General features: G+C 40.4%; 1 protein-coding gene across 1 annotated transcript in view; it reads left to right on the forward strand.

Annotated features, from left to right (window-relative positions):
* Positions 1-8941: 8941 nt before the first annotated feature.
* ZNF527 (zinc finger protein 527) overlaps positions 8942-19710 on the forward strand; it is a 70041-nt gene continuing 59272 nt past the window's right edge. The window contains exon 1 of the mRNA XM_045570932.1: positions 8942-9198. Coding sequence (XP_045426888.1) covers positions 9178-9198 — 21 coding nt within the window. The 5' untranslated portion in view covers positions 8942-9177. The remainder of the gene's footprint in view (positions 9199-19710) is intronic.

A 19710-nucleotide genomic window follows, 5' to 3' on the forward strand; every position in this document is an offset into this window, starting at 1 on the left:
CTTCCAGCAAACAAAAGCCCGGGGAGTTTTACCAAACATTAAAGGGAATTTTACCAAACATTCAAGAAAGAACTAATACCAATTCTCCTCAGACTATTCCAGAAAATTTAAAAGGAAGGAACACTTCCAAGCTCATTCTATAAAGCCAGGATTACCCTAATACCAAAATCAAATAAAGACAACACAATGAAAGAGAATTATAGGCCAATATCCCTCATGAACATAGATGCCAATATCCTCAAGAAAATTCTAGCAAATTGGATCCAACAGTATATTAGAAAGATCATACACCATGACCAAGTAGGATTTATCCTCGTGATGTATGGATGGTACAATATCTGCAAATCAATAAACATGATACATCACACAAACAAATTGAGAGATAAAAATCACTGTCATAACAATTGACGCAGAACAAGCATTTGACGAAATCCAACACCCTTTCTTGATAAAACCTCTCAGCAAGGTGGGAATAGAAGGATCATACCTCAACATAATAAAAGCCATATATTACAAACCCACAGCCAACATCATACTCAATGGGCAAAAGCTAAAACCATTTCTCCTAAGAACAGAAACAAGACAGGGATGCCCACTCTCACCACTTCTCTTCGACATAGTATTGGAAGTATTAGCCATTGCGATCAGATAATAAGAAGAAATAAAAGGCATTCAAATTGGAAAAGTAAAACTGTCCTTATTCGTAGATGACATAGAAAATGCTAACGACTCCATAAAAAAATTACTAGACTTAATAAATGAATTTGGTAGTGTAGCAGGATACAAAATTAATGCCAAGAAATCTATGGCATTTCTTTACATCAATTGTGAACTTATAGAAAAAGATACTAAAAAAAGCAATCCCATTTACCATCACACCAAAAAAAATTAAGATATCTACCTAGGAATAAAATTAACTAAGGAGGTAAAAGGCCTGTACTCAGAAAACTTCAGGACACTGATAAAAGAGATTGAGGAAGACATTAACAGATGGAAGAACATACCATGTTCATAAATTGGGAGAATAAAAATGTCCATACTACACAAAGCAGTCTATAGATTCAATGCAATCCCCATTAAATTTCCAATGGCATATTTCACAGACCTAGAGCAAACTCTCAAATAATGCATCTGGAATATTAAAAAACAAAAATCAAACAAACAAAAAACACACCCCCCCCCCCCCCCCCGAATAGTTGCAGCAATCCTGAGAAAGAAGAACAAAGTGTGTGGGATCTCAATACCAGATATCAAGCTGTATTACAAAGCCACTGTTCTTAAAACAGCCTGGTACTGGCACAAGAACAGACATATAGATCAATGGAATAGAATAGAGAACAAAGAAATTGACCCAAACCACTATGCTCAATTAATATTTGACAAAGGAGGCAAGAACATACAATGGAATCAAGACAGTCTCTTCAATAAGTGGTGTTGGGAAAATTGGACAGATACATGTGAAAAAATGAAACTAGACCACCATACACAACAATAAGCTCAAAATGGATAAAGGACTTAAACATAATACGGGAAACTAAAAATCCAAATGGAATCCACAGGCAGTGAAATCTCAGACATATGCCGAAACAATTTCTTCACTAATACTACTGGTAGGGCAATGGAAACTAAAGAGAAAATAAACATATGGGACTACATTAAAATAAAAAGCTTTTGCACAGCAATAGAAACCATCAACAAAACAACAAGAAATCCCACTGCAGCAAATGTTATCACTGATAAGGGTTTAATCTCCAACAAAATTACAGGCAACTCATACAACTTAACAAAAGATAAACAACCCAATCATAAAATGGCCAATGGACCTAAATAGATACTTTTTGAAAGAAGACAGAAGGATGGTTTCAGAGACATGAAAATATGCTCAAAGTCAGTAATTATCCGAGAGATGCAAGTCAAAACGACAATGGGGTACCATCTCACACCTGTCAGATGGCTATCCTCAACAAATCAACAAACGACAAGTGTTGGCAAAGATGCAGAGAAAAAGGAACCCTTGTGCACTGCTGGTGGGAATGCAGAATGGTGCAGCCACTGTAGAAAACAGTATGGAGTTTCCTCAAAAAAACTAAAAATGGAACTCCCATTTGACTCTGAGATCTCACTTCTAGGAATATATCCCAAGAAGCTAGAAACACCAATCAGAAAGGATATATGCACTCCTATGTTCATAGCAGCACAATTTACCATAGCTAAGATTTGGAAACAGCCTAAGTATCTATCAGCTAATGAGTAGATTAAAAAACGGTGGTACATCTACACAATGGAACACTATGCTGCGGTAAAAAAGAAGGAATTCTTACCATTTGCAACAGCATGGATGGAACTGGAGAGCATTATGCTAAGTGAAAGAAGCCAATAAATGAAAGAGAAATACCACATGATCTCACTCATTCATGGAATATAATTAACAGCATAAAGTGATGAACAAAAACAGATCCAGAGATAGAGAAGTATGGATCAGACTGTCAAACTTCAGAGGGTAGGTAGCGGAGGGTGGTGGTAAGGGGGAAAGATCAACCAAAGGACTTGCATGCATGTATATAAGCCTAACCAATGGACACAGACAACATGGGGGTGAGATATTGAGTGGAGAGAGTTTAGGAAGTTAATGTGGGGATGAGGCCAAATACCTTATATAATATCTTAATTAATAAAGAAACTTAAAAAAAAAAAAAGCCTTCCCCTCCTTCAGTCTAGATTGACTCCTATTTCGGTCTTAGCCCATCTGCATCCGGATACTTGGAGTAAAAGTTTCTTGGATACTTATGGCCTCATGCCATAGGTGCATGACCCAGACCCACTCCAAACCTTTCAATAACAAAGCTGGGGAAATGTGTGTGTATTTATCATATAAAGTAGAGGCCAAGTACATGGGTTTGTGCACGTTACAAGGAAATTAATTAGAAGGTGGCTGGCAGGGTAGGACTGGGTAAGATGGACTGTACACACTCTGGAGCTAACCTCCTGTGGTTCCTACATGGCTGACAGCACCTGATGTGGCATCAGAGCTCTAAGGACATCTGTGGAGTGAGCGGGATCCCTCCAGTAGGTGGGGTCCCTCCACATGGTCTGTGGGGATTGGGCCAAAATCATCAGTCCGATATCCCTTGAGGAGTCCAGGAGTGAGAGAGGGCACTCTGAAAAGTTGTTGCTTGGTAGCTCCTGTGTTGAGCATCTGCCTCCTGGTGATCATACCTACCAGCCAGTCATCCTGTTGGCTGGTCCCCTAGCCTTTTATATAAATACACTAGAGGCTCAGTACATGCACCATGGGGGTCCCTTGGCCTGGCCTGCAAAGATTGGGCTAAAACCACTCTCTGACACTCCCAGAGGGGTCCCAGATTGTGAGAGGGTGCAGGCCCGGGTGAGGGACCCCACCAATGCACAAATCTGTGCACCAGGCCTCTAGTATTCACATAAGATCTTTGGTTAATCTCTTCCCCCCCTCCCCCCCACCCCTGAGATTCATCAGTCTGTTCCATGTGTCCATGCCTGTGGTTTCCACTCCTGTGCTGAGCTTCTGCTCTCAGGTTGTCAGTGTATGTCATAGCTACCTGCTGGTCAGCCAGTTGGCCAGTCGCTTAGGCCAGTGTTTTTCAACCTTTTTTGGGCAAAGGCACACTTGTTTCATGAAAAAAATCACTAGGCACACCACCATTAGAAAATGTTAAAAAAATTTAACTCTGTGCCTATATTGACTATATATAAAGTAATTCTCTTGAATAGGAATCAAATAAACACAAAGAAAGTATTTTATAATTACTTTATTATGAAATATTAAGTAAACAAAATAGTGAAAAATTATAAAATTCTTGTCTTGTCTGCACCTACGGCACACCAGGCAACATCTCACGGCACACTAGTGTGCCGCAGAACAGCGGTTGAAAAACGCTGGCTTAGGCTTTTATATATATAGACTAAAGGCCCAGTGCATGAATTCCTGCATGGGTAGGGTCCCTTGGGATGACCTGTGGAGATCAGGCCCCACCTCTTACCTCCATGTGTGCAGCTCCACCTGGCACCCTGCTATGGCCTGGTGCCACCCGCTCACCTGCTCTACCATCCTGCTTATGGAGCAATCAATCAGGGCTGGGCCCCTTGCCTAGCTGCCTCAGTGCCTGGAAGCCAGGCAGTGGCCCCACCCCCCACTGCCACCACTGGTCACCATCTGCAGGACCATCTGCAGGACGATCGGCAGGGCAATTGGGTCCCTGCTTGCACCCGCATTGGCCTGGTGCTGCCCGCTGACCTGCTGCATCATCCCGCCATGGTCCCGCTCTCATCAGGCCCCATCAGGGCCTGCAGTGCCTCCACTATCGCCCAGTGCCAGCACTGTGTCATCAACACCTGCTATGTTCTGCACTGACCTCTGGTGGTCAGCATACATCATACTGAGCTGTACAACTTCTGGTCAAACTCCTGGTTGAACAATTTGCATATTAGGATTATAACAAAATAGGTAATGACTTCATCCAAATAACTATATATTAAACTAGACATAAGATATTTCAGAATTTGTATTGCTTTGTTATTAAGATACCATTCTATATAATAAAAGCCCAATATGCAAATCAACTGAACTGCAGAACGACAGGTGGAATGACTGGTCACTATAATGTAAACTAACCACCAGGGGGCAGACGCTCAGTGTTGGAGCTGCCCCCAGCACACAGGTCCCTGATTGCCCCACCAGCTGTCTCACAGATCAGCCCTGATCACTGGCCAGTCCTAGAGACCCTACCTGTGAACGAATTTCATGCACTGGACCTCTAGTTACTAAATATGCACCATCTAAAATAAAAATTTAACAGGATTATAAGTAATATTACTAAGAAAAGATTTGGGGAAGTAAAAACTTGGAAAAGTAGATGAATTAATTTACTTTCTAGCAAATTTAAAAAGGATTGTGTGCTGATTACTTCCCTGTCATTCTTTCATCTCCAAGCATGACTTTCTATTCTGTGATGTTGGTGCTGGGACTCTGATAAAGATATTTCCCAGTCTCCCTTGCTAATTGGTTTAGTTTGCCCATGGAGACATTAAAGGGAAATTGGAAAGCCAGAAAGGGATAAGGAACTCACTTTCTACATTCTAATTTCTCAGTATCTCTAGCAGCAGAGGGCTATACCTGGCCTGCAGATTTTTTATGCTTTCCTAGCCCTAGACTACCAAACTCAGTTAATAGCCAGGTTGAAACTCCTCTTCAGAGACCTTAGGTTCTGGTAAATTCATCTCTTCCCCGTTTGGTACCTAAACTCTAGGGCATTAGTTGCTTCTTGAAGTTAAAATTCCATTCCCTTTTGTCTCTTTCAGTCCTTCAATCTTGTGTAATTAACTTTTTGTAATAATCTCCTGTTGGAAATTCCCATTGCAGTTTTGCTTTCTTGATTAGACACTGATGGACAGAGTCCTATGACTATTTTTTTAAATAGTGTAACCACTTACTTATTTGGCATACTTCAAGGACCACTGCCCTATTCTACTGGAACTGAATGGAACCAACCAGTGTTGGACTTAGTGGTTTGCAATAAGAAAATAAAGGACAAAAAGTTTTCCTATGGTCAGCTGAAACCTGTTTGGCTCAGCGGTAGAGCGTCAGTCTGCGAACTGAAAGATCCCAGGTTCGATTCCGGTCAAGGGCATGTACATTGGTTGCGGGCACATCCCCGGTAGGGGGTGTGCAAGAGGCAGCTGGTCGATGTTTCTCTCTCATCGACATTTCTATCTCTCTATCTCTCTCCCTTCCTCTCTGTAAGAAAAATCAATAAAATATATTTTAAAAAAAGTTTTCCTATGATCAATTACTGACATATGAAGAGATAGTCATACATATACAAAGTTTCTCTGAAGGTATATCTTTCCAGTCAAGAAGGAAGTATCTTAAATTTCTAGCACTTTAGTATGAAATGTCCAAGAGGATCTCTAACCTGCCTGGTAATCAAGTCCAGAGAAGAGCTATTTGATGTACTTGCTAGTTACCAAATCACATATCTAAAGAATACCAAACTAGTAAATTACCCCCATCAAAGCAACCCAACTCTTAAATGTTTATAAAGCCTTAAAAAATAACAATTGCTTGTGTGTTTTTTTCTGAAAGTAACAATGCCCATTTTCATAAACAGCAAATAACTGCAGCCCCAGCAGTCATGCTCCATTTTTCCATGACTCTGGTCTTAGCCAGAGGACTCTTTTGTGGGGAGGGGATTAAAGAGATTATTTTCAAACGATGGGTTCTCAAGAATTTACCCTTGTGTTCACATATTGCTACTTGTCAGAATCTTGACTTAAGTGCACATTCCAGATCTTCCAGAGTCTGGTGATATGGCAAAATTTATTTATTTATTTATTTATTTATTTATTTATTTATTTATTTATTTATTTGTGTGTGTGTGTGTGTGTGTGTGTGTGTATGTGTGTGTGTTTTCTTTCACTTTCACTGACAAAGACTCTCTCCTTGATCAGGTTCCTTTGAACACTCTTCTTTTTAAAAAATATATTTTTAGCCGAAACCAGTTTGGCTCAGTGGTAGAGCCTTGGTCTGCGGACTGAAAGGTCCCAGGTTCGATTCCGGTCAGGGGCATGTACATTGGTTGCGGGCACATCTCCAGTAGCGGTGTGCAAGAGGCAGCTGGTCGGTGTTTCTCTCTCATCGACGTTTCTAGCTCTCTCTCTCCTTTCCTCTCTGTAAAAAATCAATAAAATATATTAAAAAAATAATAAAAATAAAAAATATATTTTTACTAGAGGCCCAGTGCACGAAATTCATGCATGGGGAGGGAGTGTTCCTCAGCCCAGCCTGCACCCTCTCCAATCTGGGACCCTTTGAGGGATATCAGACATCCCTCTCACAATCCAGGACTGCTGGCTCCCAACTGCTCATCTGCCTGCCAGCCTGATCACCCCTAACCACTCCCTTGCCAGCCTGATTGATGCCAAACTGCTCCCCTGCCAGCCTGATAGCCCCTAACTGCCATCCCTTGCTGCCTGGTCACCCCTAACTGCCTTCCCTTGCCACCAGGTCACCCCTAACTGCCCTCTCCTGCTGGCCTGGTAACCCCCACTGTCCTTCCCTGCTGGCCTTGTTGCCCCCAACTGTCCTTCACTGCTGGCCTGGTCATCCCTAACTGCCTATCCTTGCCAGCCTGGTCCCCCAACTGCCCTCCCCTGCAGGCCCAATTGCTCCCAACTGTCCTCCCTTTAGGCCTTGGTCCTCCTCAACTGTCCTCCCCTGTAGGCCTAGGTCCCCCTGCCCTCAACTTCTCTCACTTGCAGGCCTGGTCCCTCCCAACTGCCCTCCCTTGCAGGCCATCTTGTAGCTGCCATCTTGTGTCCACATGGGGACTGCCATCTTTGACCACATGGGGGTGGCCATCTTGTGTGTTGGAGTGATGGTCAATTTGCTTATTACTCTTTTATTAGATAGGATTGCTCTCAGTGAGGAAGAGATAGAAACATCAATGATGAGAGACAATCATTGATTGGCTGCCTCCTGCACACCCCCACACAGGGGACATAATCTGTGCATGTGCCCTTGACTGGAATTGAACCCAGGACCCTCCAGTCCACAGGCAAATGCTCTATCCACTGAGCTAAACCAGTTAGGGCTGAATACTCTTCTTACCTTGACTTCAACCTTTTCACTTCAGTTTGCCTTTGCACCACTCAGTTTTAGCAAGAATTCTGTCAAGTTGGTTTAGCCAGAGTTCTTGATATGTGTTCACAATATCTAATTAAATTCCTTATCCACCCACATAATAATTGATCACCTTGGCCTCCTCTCAGCAAGAATCTTTTTCTAGCAAAAATTCCTCTCTATCCTATGTCTTCTCTTAGTAATTTTCCATACACTGATCCCGCCCCTCCCCCAACTTGCTCCTTTCCTATAAATCCCACTTGTTCTTGCTGTATTTGAAACTGAGCTCAGTTTTATACTGATCTCTATTCCCCTATTGAAATAGTTCCTGAATTTTTTTTCTCTCTACCCCCCACCTACTTCAACTACTGTCCAACTGTGTTTTTAACATCACTTCAGGGGCTCGCATTTGTCCTCCTGACTGTGGACACTTTCTTCTTTTGCGCTCGTGTGTGTGTGTGTGTGTGTGTGTGTGTGTGTGTGTGAGAGGGGGGGGTGGGGGGCAGTTTCTTAAAGTTGGACTCCAAAGTTGTAAAGTGAAAAGGTGGAAGCAGCAACAGGGGAAACTCCAGAACTACTGGCTACAACGTAAATGGTACAAATGAGCATCTTCCTACAAATGGAATCTACCTACCCTGCTGTGCCCACATCGCATCAGGTGCAAGTAGAAAAGGGATATAAAAATGCAGATAACAGTGACCCCGACCATGCCTGGGGGTGAGGGATGGGGTGGGGATGGAACAACAGTTAGATCTGGAAACAGTTACACACTGAGACACATAAGGACTTCTTTCTGGGACTCAACCTTAAAGGCAAGACTAGAAACAAAGTTCCACCGCCTGTCGCGGGTCAACTACGACCTCTAGAATAACAACACAGTTACAAAACCGGTGAAGCTCAAAATCAACCACAGAACTCTCACACAACCACAATAACTCACATTCTCCGTGCGACAGCCCCACGGGCTGTCACATAATGATCCCAATCACAGGAGGTGATTTAAAATTCAGAAGCTTTCAACACCAGCAGTACCTGCCACCCACCTTGTGCGAACAACGGCCACCCCTCAGCATACAATCACAGACACTTGCAGCATCACCGTGTACTCACACGCAGTCGCTCAGGGTCATATGAAAGCCCAGTGCTACCCGGAGAGACACTCAGCTCTGTGGTACCGCTGTAAGGCCGCCGAGAACGCCAGCGCAAGGTAGAGGTGGGCCTTGGGCCCTCTGGGAAATGTAGTTTAGCAAAGAACGTTGCTGCGCAAAGCCTTCTGGGGCTGGAGGTTCGCGGAGTCTCAAGGAAAAGCTGAAACAGGCTAAATCCGTGTAGCTGTATCTTTCCCCAGCTAATTTCTGGGGTCCAGCGCGCCTCAGCCTCTGCCCTTCTCCGCCCCGCTGGGGATTCTGGGAGGCGACATCGCGGGTCTCGGGCGGCTCGTCAGGTTTCCAGAACCCACAGTGCTGGGAGGTGAGCTGGGCCTGGCTTTGCGCTGGAGCAAGAAGTGAGCTGGGCTGGACCACATGGGACAGGACGACGACCAGGTGGGTGTCATTGGGTGATTGTGTGACAGGCTACAGGTGTGACAGAATGTGATTTTTGTGTGTCACCACGCGCGCTTAATTGCGTGTGTAATTGTGTTATCACAATCTGTAACTTTGTGTTAATGTTACTATGTTTGTGTATGACATTATGGGTGTGATTGAGTGAGAATTCGTGTGTATGTGTGACTCAGCGTGTGATTTTGAGTTACAGGAAGATTAAAATTACTTGCCTAGGTTCACACAGTTAATAAGTGACAAAACGGGGATTAGCTCTCGAGTCCTTGCTTTTAATTACCAAAGTAAAAAATAGAGGCCCTGGATTCTAAGGGTATTGTCTGTGGTCTTGGAGCAGGAACCTCTGGAACATGAGAACTAAATCTGGTTCTCTTCCTTCAGTCCCTTTGTGAACCCAGTCTGAGGACATTGTGGTGAGACCATCCTCAAATTGGCTGCCTGTGCGATGGGAAATCGCACCATGAAAGCTCAGCCTTCCTCTCCTTAGGCCATGGAATTGGAGATTTTAACATTTTCCTTGTTATACTTTTTTTTAATGTTTGGCACTGAGAGAGGTTGATCTGCAGCTCTTTTTCTGATGTACTAAGTGAGCTAAATTTTTGGTTCTGACTTTCTCAGTTAATAAAGAAAAATATTCTCTTTTCCTTTCCAAAACGTATGAGAATCTAAGTGGAAACAAGGATCACTTCTGTATGGCAATCTTAACAGTAAAGAAAAAAAGTTTCTGAGAAGTGGATTAAATTGCCCAAGGACATACAGACAATGAGTGAAGGAATAGAGAGAGAGGCTGGGAGCAGATTGTGGGCTATATAATGCCCAAGTCTTTAACACAACTTTTTTTCAGCTGGTTTACCTGAAACTTGGAAAATATTACCCAAAGGATACACATCTTTTTTTTTCAAATAAAAATTTAAAATACATTTCTTTTATGCAGATACTACTTAGGGCTCTCAGATGCTGAGAAGACTTCGATGAGAAGACTTCGATTTTCCTCTCAGGTTACAAAGGCTTTTATGAACAATTTAAAGCTGCATTGCATTAAGGAAATAACTTTGTTAGAGACTGAGTTGGCTAGTGCATAGTAGCCCAGAATTAGGGTGTCATGTAGCCTACATTAAAGGTCAAGAACAACTATTCTAATTTTCAGAATGGAGAAATGTAGGCTCTGAGAGTACAAGGAACATATTTGAGGATGTGGAGTTTGTTACTGTTTTAGTTTTAAAATTTGGCAATGACTGCCTCTGGCTTCATTTCTGTGGAGTAATAGTGTAATATATTCCATCCCTAAAGATGCTTTTCTAAGAAATACATGGCATTGATTTCTCAGTTTATATTAAATATTTCTCATTCAAGCATTGTGGTCTCTTGAAAGATAACCAGAGTTTGAGTCACACTATAATCTGACTCTTATGACTTCAAGTTAGTTTTTAAGCTTTTTTTTTTTTTTTTTTTTTTTTTTTTTTTTTTACCTCAATTTCACTTGTTGGTAAAATGGGGATAATAACACCTATCTTGACAGTTTTGTGAAGATTAAATAAGTTAAGACAAATACAACATATTACATATTACAGGAAGCAGAGTAAGATTTATTTATTCACTTATCAAATATTTTTTGAGAATGTAACAATGATTTTTGCATTATTGTAGCACTAGAGATATACCAGTGGACCCCCAAAAAATCCTAGCCCTTTTAGATCTACACCACTGATTGGCAAGATAACTGTAAGTAGGGAAAAAATAAGTACTATGTTAGAGCGTGTTAAATTCTAAGAAGAAAAAGAAATCAAAATAAGGAAAAGACTGGAAGTCCCTCTGATATGGTGACAACTGAGCACAGATAGGAATGAAGAAAGGGAGTGAGACATATCCAGGCAATAGGAAAAGCAAATGCAACAAGCAGCCTTGAAGAAATATTGTACACAGTGTTTGAGGAACTATAAGGAAACATGTGTACCTAGAGTAGAGTAAGCAAGGGGGGAAATAAGGTCTAAGGGCTAGCCACAGCTAGATCATACTTCTTTGTTAGCCATAGGATTTTAGATTTTAGTGAATTCAGGCTAAATGTTATCATTCAGAACTTCAGGGATTAATATCAGTTTTGGCCTTTTTCTCAGATCTTGGAAGTGAGTAGGGCTGGGTTGTGGGAACCACAACACAGGCAATAGTTCTATCGTTGTAAGTCTAAAATCAGCAACATAGGGATGGTCTGCCATTTTTCTTCCTTAACATTTCCCTTTTTAGGACTTTGTTCTCCAAAAGAGAAAATTGAAGAAGGAATGAAGACTGGCTGTTGGATTGTTTGAATCCCAGGTTGAGGTTTTCACTTTGTTTCCAGAAATGCTACCTCATTTTTTAAAAAAAATTAATTATTTTTGTTTTACCATTTTTTAAAATTAAATTATTATCTGTGTACATATCTTACCATTGCACCCCTCCCATACATGCCTTCCCGCCCCAGAGTTTTGTGTCCATTAATTGTACTTATATGCATGTATACAAGTCCTTTGGTTGATCTCTTATCTCCCCCAGATCTCCCTCACCTCCCCGCTGAAATTTGACAGTCTGCTTGTTGCTTTCTGTCTCTATATCTATCTTTTGGTTCATCAGTTTATAATGTTCTTTATTATCCATAAATCAGTGAGGTCATGTGGTGTTTCTCTTTCATTGACTGGCTTATTTCACTCAGCATGATGTTCTCCAATTCCATCCAGGTTGCTGCAAATGATGAGAATGCGTTCTTTTTTATGGCAACAATATTCCATTGTGTAGATCAGCGTTTTTCAACCGCTGTTCCGCGGCACACTAGTGTGCCGTGAGATGTTGCCTGGTGTGCCGTAGGTGCAGACAAGACAAGAATTTTATAATTTTTCACTATTTTGTTTACTTAATATTTCATAATAAAGTAATTATAAAATACTTTCTTTGTGTTTATTTGATTCCTATTCAAGAGAATTACTTTATATATAGTCAATATAGGCACAGAGTTAAATTTTTTAACATTTTCTAATGGTGGTGTGCCTCGTGATTTTTTTCATGAAACAAGTGTGCCTTTGCCCAAAAAAGGTTGAAAAACACTGGTGTAGATGTACCATAGATTTTTGATCCAATCATCTGCTGACGGGCACCTAGGCTGTTTCCAAATCTTGGCTATTGTAAATTGTGCTGCTATGAACATAGTGGTGCATATATCCTTTCTGATTGGTGTTTTTAGTTTCTTGGGATTATTCCTAGGAGTGGGATTACTAGGTCAAATGGGAGTTCCATTTTCAGTTTTTTGAGGAAGCTCCATACTGCTCTCCACAGTGGTTGCACCAGTCTGCATTCCCACCAGCAATGCACGAGGGTTCCTTTTTCTCCACAACCTCGCCAACACTTGTGGTTTGTTGATTTGTTGATGTTGGCCATACTGACAGGTGTGAGATGGAACCGCATTGTTGTTTTGATTTGCATCTCTCGTATAATTAGTGACTTTGAGCATGTTTACATGTGCCTCTTGGCCTTCCTTCTGTCTTCTTTTGAAAATATTCTAATTAGGCCCATTACCCATTTTTTAATTGGCTCATTTATCTCCCTTTATTAAGTTGTATAAGCTGTCCATAGATGTTGGAGGTTAAACCTTTATCAGTGATAACATTTGCAAATATGTCCTCTCATACAGTGGGGTTTCTTGCTGTTTTGTTGATGGTTTCTTTTGCTGTAAAAAAGCTTTTTATTTTGATGTAGTCTCATTTGTTTATTTTCTCTTTAGCTTCCATTGCCCTAGGGGCAGTATCAGTGAAGTTCTTTCAGCATATGTCTGAGATTTTGCTGCCTGTGGATGCCTCTAGTATTTTTATGGTTTCTCGTCTTATGTGTAAGTCCTATATTCATTTTGAGTTTATTTTTGTGTATAGTGTAAGTTGTTGATCTAGTTTCATTCTTTCGCATGTACCTGTCCAATTTTCCCAACACCATTTATTGAAGAGATTGTCTTGACTCCATTGTATATTCGTGCCTGCTTTGTCAAATATTAATTGAGCATAGTGATTTGGGTTGATATCCGGGTTCTCTATTCTATTCCATTGATCTATATGTCTGTTCTTATGCCAGTACCAGGCTGTTTTGAGAACAGTGGCTTTGTAGTACAGCTTGAAGTCTGGTTTTGAGATCTCTCCTACTTTACTCTTCTTTCTCAGGATTGCTGTCTATTCGGGGTCTTTTATTGTTCCAAATGAACTTTTGGAGAGTTCTTTTTAGGTCAGTGAAATATGCATTGAACCTATAGATTGCTTTGGGAAGTATGGATATTTTGATGATGTTGATTCTACCAATCCATGAACATGGTAAGTTCTTCTATCTGTTTACATCTTCCTCTATCTCTTTTTTTTTCAGTGTCATGTAGTTTTCTGAGTTTAGGTCTTTTACCTCCTTAGTTAAGTTTATTCCTAGGTATCTTAATTTTTTTTTTGGTGTGATGGTAAATGGGATTGCTTTTTTAGTCTGTTTCCATAATTTCACTATTGGTGTATAGAAATGCCCTAGATTTCTTGGCGTTAATTTTGTATCCTGCTACATTGCCAAATTCATTTATTAAGTGTCTTAGTTTTTTGATAGATTCTTTTGGTTTTTTATGTACAATATCATGTCATCTGCAAATAAGGATAACTTTACTTCTTCTTTTCCAATGCCTTTTATTTCCTCTTCTTGTCTAATTGCAATGACTAGTACTTACAGTACTATGACAAACAGTAGTGGTGAGAGTGGGAATCTGTGTCTTGTTCCTGTTCTTAAAGGGAATGGTTTTAGTTTTTGACCATTGTGTATGATGCTGGCTGTGGGTTTATCATATTATAGCTTTTATTATGTTGAGGTATGATCCTTGTACTCTCTCCTTGCTGAGAGTTTTTATCAGGAAAGTGTGTTGGATTTTACCAAATTCTTTTTCTGCATCAATTGATATGACTCTATGATTTTTGTCTTTCAATTTGTTTATGTGATGTTTCACGTTTATTGATTTGTAGATATTGTACCATCCTTGCATTCCCAGAATAAATCCTACTTGGACATGGTGTATGATCTTTCTGATGTTCTACTGGAGCTGATTTGCTAGAATTTTGTTGAGGATTTTGGCATCTATGTTCATGAGGGATATTGGCCTGGAATTCTCTTTCATTGTGTTATCTTTATCTGGTTTTGGTATTAGGGTGATGCTGGCTTCATAGAAGGAGTTTGGAAGTGTTTCTTTCTCTTGAATTTTTTGGAATAGTCTGAGGAGGATAGATTTTAGTTCTTCTTTGAATGTTTGGTAAAACTCTCCTGTAAAGCCATCTGGCCCTAGGCTTTTGTTTGCTGGAAGATTTTTGATGACTGTTTCAATTTCTTCCCAAGTTACTTTTCTATTGAGATTTTTAGATTCTTCCTGATTGAGTTTTGGAAGGTTGTATTGTTCTAGGAATGTGTCCATTTCCTCCAGGTTTTCCAGTTTGTTGGAATAGAGTTGTTCATAGTATTTGTAACAATCCTTTGTATTTTGGCGGGGTCTATTGTTATTTTACCTCTTTCATTTCTGATTTTGTTTATTTGAGTCCTCTCTCTTTGTTTCTTTGTTAGCCTCGCTAGAGGTTCATCAATCTTGTTTATCCTTTCAAAGAACCAGTTCTTAGTTTTGTTGATCTTATGTAGTGTTTCTTTGGTCTCTATGTCGTTTATCTCCACTCTGATTTTTTTATTTTCATCCTTCTGCTTACACTGGGCTTTTCTTGTTGCTCTTATTCTAACTCTTTGAGTTGTAGAGTTAGATAATTTGTTATCATTTTTTCCTGTTTTTTTGCAATAGGCTTGTAGAGATATGAACTTTCCTCTCAAAACTGCTTTTGCTGTGTCCCATAGATTTTGGATTGTTGTGTTTTCATTGTCATTTGTTTCCAGGATGTTTTTAATTTCTTCCTTGATTTTTCTGGTAGCCCAGTCCTTGTTTAATAGCAGGCTATTCAGTCTCCATGTGTTTGATTCCTTTGGATTATTTTTATTGTTCTTAATTTCCAGTTTTATGCCACTACGATCTGAGAAGATGCATGATATGATTTCTATCTTCTTGACTTTGAAGAGACTTTGCCCATGTCCTAACATGTGGTCTATCTTTGAAAATGACCCATGTGCACTTGAGAAGAATGAATATTCTGTGGCTTTGGGGTGGAATGTTCTGAAGATGTCGATTAATTCCATCTGGTCTAGTGAGTCATTTAGGATTAATATTTCTTTGTTGAAGTTCTCTTTCTTTCTTTCTTTCTTTTTTAATAAGTCTTTATTGTTCAGATTGTTACAAATGTTTCCCCCCCCAATTGCTCCCCTCTACCAGGTTCCCCCCCCACCCTCTGCCCTTTCCCCACCCCCCACCCTCTGCCCTTTCCCCACCCCCCATTGTCCTCATCCATGGGTGCACAGTTTTTGTTCAGTCTCTTCCCGCACCCCCCACTCCCCTTTTCTCCAAGAATCGTCAGTCCACTCCCCTTCCATACCTCTGATTCTATTATATTTACCACTTAATATTGTTCATCAGATTTTTTAATTCCCTTGGTTTTTAGTTTCACTTGTTGATAGTTACATATTTGTTGATCATAATTTTTATCTTTATCTTCTTCTTCTTCCTAAAGAACCCCCTGTAGCAATTCATATAATTCTGGTTTGGTGGTCATGAACTCCTTTAGCTTTTTTTTTGTTCGTTTTGTTTTTGTGAAGCTCTTTATATGGCCTTTGATTCTGAGTGATAGTTTTGCTGGGTAGAGTATTTTTAACTGTAGGTTCTTGCTATTCATCACTTTGAATTTCTTGCCAATCCAGTCTGGCCTGCATGGTTTCTGTTGAGAAATCAGCTGACAGTCATATGGTTGCTCCTTTATAGGTAACTACCTGCTTTTCTCTTGCTCCTTTTAATATTCTCTCTTTGTCTTTTGCCCTTGGAATTTTAATTATGATGTGTCTTGGTGTGGTCCTCTTTGGATTCCTTTTGTTTGGGGTTCTTCGAGCTTCCTAGACTTGTAAGTCTATTTCTTTCACCAGGTGGGAGAAGTTTTCTGTCACTATTTTTTCCAATATGCTTTCAGTATCTTGCTCTCTCTCTTCTTCTGGGACCCCCATAATTCTGATGTTGGTTCGCTTGAAATTGTCCCACAGGTTTCTTACACTATCTTCAACTTTCTGGATTCTCTTATCTTCTTGCTGCTGTGGAGGAGTGTCCTCTGGCTCTTTATGTTCCAAATCTTTGACTTGATTCTTGCAGTCTTCCATTCTGTTTTTAGGACTCTGTAGAATATTTTTTATTTCAGACAATGTATTCTTTATTTCTAGTTGATCATATCCTCATAGGTCTCATTTATTTTATTGGCCTTTTCTGGGAAATTATTCAAAAACCTTATAACCATGATTTTGAACTCTATATCCAGTCGCTTCTTGTCCTCCATTTCTTTTATTTGTGATATGTTCCCTTGTCTTGGCATTTTCACAGCTTCCCTGAGTTGGTTGGGTGGCTTTGTGTGCTAAGGTGTCTTATATGGTTCAGTGGGTCAGCCTCCCAGTTACCTGAGGTGGACAGTCTTGGTGTAGCCCTTTGTGGGCTGTTTGCAGACTTGTTTTTAAGCCTTGCTTATTGTTGGTATCACTGGGAAGCGTTGATCTCCAAGCCAATTGGCTATGAGGATCAGAAGTGTCTCAGCTAGGAGGGTTTCTGTATTCCGTTTGGATGGGGCAGAGTCTTGGGGTGGCCCAATCTTTGGTGAATCCCGCAAGATTGGTTGTAGGTGCGCACACCTCTTTGGTATAGGCGAATACAAGCTTTGGATTCCTGTCTGTCCCTCCCTAGGAGAGTCCTATTCGAGGCAAACGAGAAAGCTAGACACTGGAAGGGCTTCTGTGCTCCGCTTGGATGGGGAGAGTCTTGGGGTGGTGCAGACAAGCTTTGGTCAGCCCCTCCCTACGAGGGTCTGCTTTCTGAGTCCTTCAGTAATGGCTGCTGGCTTCACACACCTCCGAGAGATCTCTGCCCACTGCCTGACAGTCTGGCCTTTCCCTGTTGGGACCATCTATCAGAGCAATAGGGTGGTTCTGTTTTTCTCCCAAACAAGAAAGCTAGCCACGCATTAGCTGTCCACCCTCTTTGTGCGCAGGGAGTAAGCCAGTAGTGAACTCAGCCAGCCCTTTCCGCACTCCACAAGCAAGCCAGCAGAGAAGTCGGGCGGCTGCCTTTTTGCGCACACAGTTCACCACACCTTCACAGTTCCTGAGGTTCAGCGCACCTTCTCTTTCCTTCCCAGATGGTAGAGCCTCCTCTCAGCCAGCTGTCCAGTGCTTCAAGTCAATGTTTCCCCTGTTTTCCAGTTCTAAATTCAAAATTGTTGTGGTAGGCTGCATTCAAGTATCTTTCCTATGCTGCCATCTTGGTTTCTCCTCTTTGCTGATTTTTTGTTTAGATGATTTTTCCAATGGTGACAGTGAGGTATTAAAATCTCCTACTATGATTGTATTGCTATTAATCTCTCCTTTAATGTCTTCCAGCAGTTTTTTTTTTTTTTTTTAATGTATTTCAGTGCTCCCGTATTGGATGCATATATATTTACCAGAGTTATTTCTTCTTGTTGTATTGCTCCCTTTAGTATTATGAAGTGGCCTTCATTATCTCTTGTTATGTTCTTCACTTTGAGATCTAATTTGTCAGATATAAGTATTGCTACCCCAGTTTTTTTTTTTTTTTTTTTTTTTTTTTTTTTCCCATCCCTTCATCCTCAGTCTGTGTGCATCTTTTTTTCTGAAGTGGGTTTCTTGTAGACAACAGATATATGGGTCTTATTTTCTTTTTTTTTAATTTTTTTTTATTTTTATTTTTTATTTTTTTTAATTTATTTATTTTTTTTACATATTTTAATGATTTTTTTTTGCCCCACTCCCTCCCTCCCCCATATCCCCTCCCTCCCCATAGTTTTATGTCCATTGGTTGTACTTATATGCATGTATACAAGTCCTTCGGTTGATCTATTATCTCCCCCAGATCCTCCTCCCCTCCCCGCTGTAATTTGACAATCTGCTTGTTGCTTTACTGTCTCTATATCTATCTTTTGGTTCATCAGTTTATAATGCTCTTTATTATCCACAAATGAGTGAGGTCATGTGGTGTTTCTCTTTCATTGATTGGCTTATTTCACTCAGCATGATGTTCTCCAATTCCATCCAGGTTGCTGCAAATGATGAGAATTCCTTCTTCTTTATGGCAGCATAGTATTCCATTGTGTAGATGTACCATAGTTTTTGGATCCAATCATCTGCTGACGGGCACTTAGGCTGTTTCCAAATTCTGGCTATTGTAGATTGTGCTGCTATGAACATAGGGGTGCATATATCCTTTCTGATTGGTGTTTCTAGTTTCTTGGGATATATTCCTAGGAGTGGGATTACTGGGTCAAATGGGAGTTCCATTTTCAGTTTTTTGAGGAAACTCCACACTGTTCTCCACAGTGGTTGCACCAGTCTGCATTCCCACCAGCAGTGCACGAGGGTTCCTTTTTCTCCGCAACCTCGCCAACACTTGTCGTTTGTCGATTTGTTGATGTTGGCCATTCTGACAGGTGTGAGATGGTACCGCATTGTTGTTTTGATTTGCATCTCTCGTATAATTAGTGACTTTGAGCATGTTTTCATGTGCCTTTTGGCCTTCCTTCTGTCTTCTTTTGAAAATATTCTATTTAGGTCCCTTGCCCATTTTTTAATTGGATCATTCATCTTCCTTTTATTTAGTTGTATCAGCTGTCTGTAGATGTTAGAGATTAAACCTTTATCAGTAATGTTATTTGCAAATATGTTCTCCCACACCGTGGGCTTTCTTGTTGTTTTGTTGATGGTTTCTTTTGCTGTAAAAAAGCTTTATATTTTGATTTAGTCCCATTTGTTTATTTTCTCTTTAGCTTCCATTGCCCTAGGGGCAGTATCAGTGAAGAAGTTCTTTTGGCATACGTCTGAGATTTTGCTGCCTGAGGATGCTTCTAGTATTTTTATGGTTTCCTGTCTAATGTTTAAGTCCTGTATCCATTTTGAGTTTATTTTTGTGTATGGTGTAAGTTGGTGATCTAGTTTCATTCTTTTGCATGTGTCTACCCAATTTTCCGAACACCATTTATTGAAGAAACTGTCTTGACTCCATTGTATATTCGTGCCTCCTTTGTCAAATATTAATTGAGCATATTGATTTGGGTTGATATCTGGGTTCTCGATTCTATTCCATTGATCTATATGTCTGTTCTTGTGCCAGTACCAGGCTGTTTTGAGAACAGTGGCTTTGTAATACAGTTTGAAGTCCGGTATTGAGATCCCTCCTACTTTATCCTTCTTTCTCAGGATTGCTGTGGCTATTCGGGGTCTTTTATTGTTCTAAATGAACTGTTGGAGAGTTCTTTCTAGGTCAGTGAAATATGCCCTTGGTATTTTAATGGGTCTTATTTTCTTATTCAATTTGTTACCCTATGTCTTTTGATT

The sequence above is a fragment of the Pipistrellus kuhlii genome, unplaced genomic scaffold (genome assembly GCF_014108245.1).
Source record: "Pipistrellus kuhlii isolate mPipKuh1 unplaced genomic scaffold, mPipKuh1.p scaffold_m20_p_38, whole genome shotgun sequence".
In the NCBI taxonomy this organism is placed as follows: domain Eukaryota; kingdom Metazoa; phylum Chordata; class Mammalia; order Chiroptera; family Vespertilionidae; genus Pipistrellus; species Pipistrellus kuhlii.